The sequence below is a fragment of the Solea senegalensis genome, linkage group LG21 (genome assembly GCF_019176455.1).
Source record: "Solea senegalensis isolate Sse05_10M linkage group LG21, IFAPA_SoseM_1, whole genome shotgun sequence".
In the NCBI taxonomy this organism is placed as follows: domain Eukaryota; kingdom Metazoa; phylum Chordata; class Actinopteri; order Pleuronectiformes; family Soleidae; genus Solea; species Solea senegalensis.
The window spans coordinates 8,761,521-8,766,700 of record NC_058040.1 but is presented as its reverse complement, the minus strand read 5'-3'; the positions used below and the strand labels follow the sequence as shown (position 1 = coordinate 8,766,700).

The window sequence follows — 5,180 nt, the reverse complement described above, 5'->3', positions numbered from 1 at the left end:
CTGATTTTGATTGAAAGTAATTCAAGAATATAAAACAATATTCAATACTGACCATAACATGCCATCGGAGATTGAGTTAAAATGAAATGCTGGTTTCACAATTAAACAACAGAACGGTGCAGCCAATTTATTCACAAAATACATTTTTATTTGCACCCAATAACACAGCTAACAACAGCACTTCCACACACAGAAATGCTGAGCGATATTGATCTAAAAAAGCCTCAGTATCCCTCTCAGAAATGTCTCAAACTGAGGAGAAGAAAAACAATGATGAAACATATTTAGAGGAGTAGAAAATAGACATGCCAGTGTGAATACTTTTCTCCCGGACAAAGAAGTGAAATGTTTACTTCTTAATGTTTTCTCTTCCCTTCTCTCTTAAATAGGTTAATGTTTATGTAAATAAAACAGAGGGTAAAGTATGATGCCAGGTAAACGTGCAGCTTGTTGTCAAATCTGGCAACCACACTCATACAATGTTTTCAATTGGGATTGCAGTAACCATTTTAAATGTTAGAGGTCACTGTTGTACATACTTTACATTATATCACGTTTAACTTTGAGCAAAAGGGAGCAAAAATGTGACTTAGCCTTAAGTCTTAAGTAAATACCTTAATTTTTTGAAAAAGTCTTCCCCTCACAAATGTTTTACATGGACCCTGTTTTTTTCCTTACTTTAATCAAAGCTTCAGAATGGAGGTTCTGCCCCTTTAGGACCAGGCTTTGGTTCCCATGAGGACTATTGGTCCTTAAAAAGCCACTGTTTAAACAAGTAAAGGTCCTAAAAGGTAACAAAACATGTCCATACACACATTTGCTTACTGTGTGTTTAATGAAGGAACTGTTTCTCGTTACTCCATAGACATTACGCACTTGACCTTTTTTTTACAGTCTGAAATGTAAAGCTGGCATCCTTCTCCTCAGTCGCACTTCCCCTTTAACTCGGCGTGTGACGTCACGGCAGCGTGACTCGTCGGGTCTTGCGACAGTACGTACAGGCACGCGGCCCGGACGTCGCTGCCTCATCTCCGCTGGCGAGAAAAATCTTATCGCTGGGGAGGAGGGTGATAGCAAGAAAAACAAAGCCACTGCGTTAATGTTTGTGCCACGGCTAAGTGTGAATAATGTGATACAATGCACCAGTTGTCCCGAGAACCAAACACCCGTCGTGTTTTCTTCCTGACGACGAGGAGGAGGTCGTCGTAGTTTTGCATGTAAGATTACCGATTGCTACTGCACGATGATTTCTGCACTTGAATGTGGATGAAATATGCTTTTTGTGGGTAGAAGACTATGATTTATTAACGATGAGAGCCATCAGACATCTTCATAATGTACCTTTACACCCACACATGGGCTTTGAATGTCAGTGAAAGTGTATTAAAGTGGAGTGAAGTAAGCACAGGCCTGCATCTCCTGTGTTGGATATGCAGCATTGTGTGTATGTGCATGTATATGTTATAAAGAATGTACAGTAACACTGCAGTGTCTTAACAGCACCCTGTTGCACTTCCAGGAGAAACCATTGCTCCATGGACAGCACTTTACCAGCAGCCACATCCTCCTTCTGGGCTCCTGTAAGAGCCACTCTCAGCTCTACCACCAAATGAAGCGACCTGCCTCCACAGAATCTGCTCTCCACCTGGAATCTGCCTGTAACTGGGACTCCTGTGCACCGTCCTGGGCTCCAGTAGCCCACCCATGCCTGTGATCCCCATCCCACGGCGGGTGCGCAGCTTCCATGGCCCCCACACTACCTGCATGCACTCGGCCTGCGGGTCGACACACACTTCCAAGCTAGTGCGCACCAAGTACAATAACTTTGACCTCTACTTGCGCTCCCGCTGCATGTACAGCTTCCTCCGTTTTCTCCTATACTTTGGCTGCAGTCTGCTGACCTCCTTGCTCTGGGTGGCGCTCTCTGCGCTCTTCTTCCTGCAGTACATCAGTGTCCGCGTGCTTCTGCGGCTGCAGTACAAGCTGTCCATCATCCTGCTCTTGTTGGGCCACCGGCGCCTGGACTTTGGGGTGGTTAATGATCTGATCATCTACAGCATGCAGATCACCATGTTTCTAGTGGGGGGGCTTGGCTGGTGCTTTATGGTGTTTGTAGACATGTAGCTGTGATGTATGGGATGCGTGATATGTAGCGTGTGATGTGGGTGCTTCAGACGTTGCGTGGCTTTATGGAAACACACGCAGCTCTGGTATGTGCTATGGGACTGCTCTCTAAAGAAACCCTGTTGGTTCACAAAGGCTAGAGTTTGATGAGTACTGACATAATATCCAATGTAGTATCTTTAAGTCTGTGGCTTAAAGATTATTTATATTATATTTGTATTGTATTTTCATGCCATTTTTAACCTGTTTTCACTCATTTTGAAGTGCATCTTGACCAGAAACTGTTTTGTTTACAGAAATGGAAAATGTGAATGTTGTCGAAGTCAATGTTGCAAGAGAAAGTGACCTAATATGACTGATGTGCATCATGACTGTGTGATGCAAGGCAGGCATGAGTGCCAGAATATCAAGTCATCCCCAAGAGTTAAAGCTTAACATGTTTGTTTTGGGTGGGGTTGATATTATGGGATATATTGTGTGTAAACACAAAATCATGACGATACACATGTAGCCTACAGGGATGAAGCCGAAATGTGTGTCTTTAAACAACATTATGTTTCTTTTGTGGAAAGAATGGAGAAATTGTTCAAATATTGTTTGTTTGTTTTTTTATGTAAAGTCATAAAATAAATTTTCTGTTGATGAAGTCGTTCGGCTGGATGAAAATGTCTGCTGTGCTGTCGTAAACACCCATGACGGCAAGCCCCGAGCTGTGTCATAAGAGTGTGTGACAGTTCAAATCGAAAAGGGCTTTGGGTCAAGTGTTCCATCAGTTGCTCTTCACATGGTTTTAAAGCTGATCTGACAGACTTCTCTGTTTAGCTTCCCCCAGCACACAGAAACCAACCACCACACGACCCTGCTGTCACTGCCAAGTGCAGCTATGGAAATGGCTGTGACCCAGTCACCTTATTTGGCCTCATTGTCACATAGTGTGAAAATATGCTCAGGTCAGAAACTACCAGGAGGCAATCTTAAGTCACACAGTTTCGACATTGGCTGGTGGACTGACTGAGATGTGCTTTGAGAAGTGCTATGGCCTCGAGCTGCATAATGGATAATCAGGCGGCAACAATAAGCTTTTGCTCCGAGGATCAACACATCATATGCCCCGTACTGAGAGCTGGGCCAGTGTAACAGGCCCAGTTTCAGAGGAGAACATGAGTTGTCTCGTGGTGTCTGCTCTGTGTAGTGCTGTACTGTAAGTGAGCTCGATGATGAAGTCTTTGCCCTCTCATTTTCATTTCTTCTATTTGTTGCTTTGTCTTCTCGATTACTTACAAGGTTGTTTTTTTTACTATTATTATTCATCCCACGGTTACAGAACGATAAATGTGATTACACTTTACTGAAGCTGACAAAAGAAGCTGTCATTTAATTAGGATCGTGTTACAGCTATTAGTGATTCAGAAGAATGATGAGCCATAAACCCGGTCCGAACGAAGGGTCTGTCTGCATGGAGTTTGCATGTTCTCCCCCCGGTGTGTGCGTGGGTTTCCTCTCACAGTCCAAAAACGCGTGACGAAACGGTGTGAATGTGAGAGTGAATGGCTGTCTGTCTCAGTATGTTGGTCCTGCATTGGACTGGTGACGCCCTGTGTCAGCTGGGATTGGCTCCACCAACCTGCCATATTGATAATAATATTAATTATATTATAAAATATAATTATATTATAAAATAAAAAAAGTAAATTCTCTTGCAAACATGACTAGTATTACTACTAAAACTATATGCCTACGTACAATATTGTGATGTAAATTCCCTGTCTAATACAGACACAGGATAGTCCCCATAGTGCAAGAGGTACAATAAACACTGCAAACACACAGTCAGCTCATATAGAGTCATGTGCCATCGTAGTATTGATCCTGGAGCGAAAGTGTACGCTCACACACTGAGAAGACAGAGGCAACATGAGAAGTCACAAATGAAAGCTGTTTGTTGCAGGAGAGAAGAGATAAACCACAAGTGTAGGATGTGATAGTAATGAAGAGTGACGCAAACTGGGATGTGACTAACCTCAGTTTACGCAGGTGGTAAATCCCAGTAAAATTCTGGGTAATGGTCCTTTAATTCAACAAACACTCTTTCCATTCACAGTTGCTCCGGTTTATTCGATAGAGATGCACGTCATTGTTTAGAGAACACAGTTTAGGAGTTACAGATGTTTCAGGTTTTTTGGGGGTAAGAAAAAAGTGTGGAAACTAGTAAGCAATACAATTGTGTGCAGAAGTTTAAAGAAAAGAAATGACATCCAAAGATCAAAACCTACATCACGTCATATACTGTATATATACCCTAAATATGTTTTCCATTGTGGATACTGTATTCTGATAGTCATTTTTGACTAGTGCTTGGATTTTACTTAGTGCTTGGGGCCCTATTGTCAAGCTTTGTAGAGTTTATCAGGGTGTCCCATTTGACTTGTGACTAGTAATATACATATGTCCATATATTATACCATCTATCTGGGGCGGAAGGCAGAGCCACATAGAGATAAACCATTCACTCTCACACCTGCGGTCATTCAAAGAGTGTCCAGTTTGCCTAATCCCCATATTTGCATGTTTTTGGACTGTGGGAGGAAACCAGACAACCCAGAGAAAACCCACGCGCACATATGGGGAGAACATGCAAACTCCATGCAAGAAGGATTGAGAACCAGGGTCTTCTTGCTGCAAAGGCACAGTACAGTACAGCAACAGTGTGGTCCTAGGCTCAACATCTTCTCATCTTCTAGAGCTTTATTCTCCACACAAGCTGGTGCCAACCTCAGCTGACTTTGGGGCAAAAGGTGGAGTACACCCTGTCCTGGACAAACAACCATCCACTCTCACCCTCACAGTCAATTTAAAGTGTTCAATTTGCACGGAGAGATAGTAAAAAAAAGAGAGAACGTGCAATCTCCATGCAGAAAGGCTCTTCTCGCTACAATGGAAGAGTTCAAGGTTAGGCCGGATGGTTGATGTAAGATTTCACACTGTTACAATGTCATTTATTAACAGTTGCAGTAGTTAAAACTGTTGGCTTTAAGCCTTTGATTAAATTCAATATT

General features: G+C 42.6%; 1 protein-coding gene across 2 annotated transcripts; it reads left to right on the top strand.

Annotated features, from left to right (window-relative positions):
- Positions 1-984: 984 nt before the first annotated feature.
- Positions 985-2,715, top strand: LOC122787092 (transmembrane protein 250). 2 transcript variants are annotated; one of them, XM_044053667.1, is made up of 2 exons: positions 985-1,217; positions 1,520-2,715. In XM_044053667.1, exon 2 carries the CDS (start codon positions 1,705-1,707, stop codon positions 2,122-2,124), a length of 420 nt encoding a protein of 139 aa, XP_043909602.1. In that variant the 5' UTR covers positions 985-1,217; positions 1,520-1,704; the 3' UTR covers positions 2,125-2,715. The 2 variants fall into 2 exon arrangements, with proteins under 2 accessions (XP_043909602.1, XP_043909601.1); XM_044053666.1 differs by having other exon boundaries at positions 1,501-2,715.
- The last annotated feature ends 2,465 nt before the right edge of the window (positions 2,716-5,180 follow it).

Coding starts and splice junctions, on each gene's coding strand:
- LOC122787092 (XM_044053667.1), top strand. CDS start 1,705: ATGCCTGTGATCCCCATCCCACGGCGGGTGCGCAGCTTCCATGGCCCC.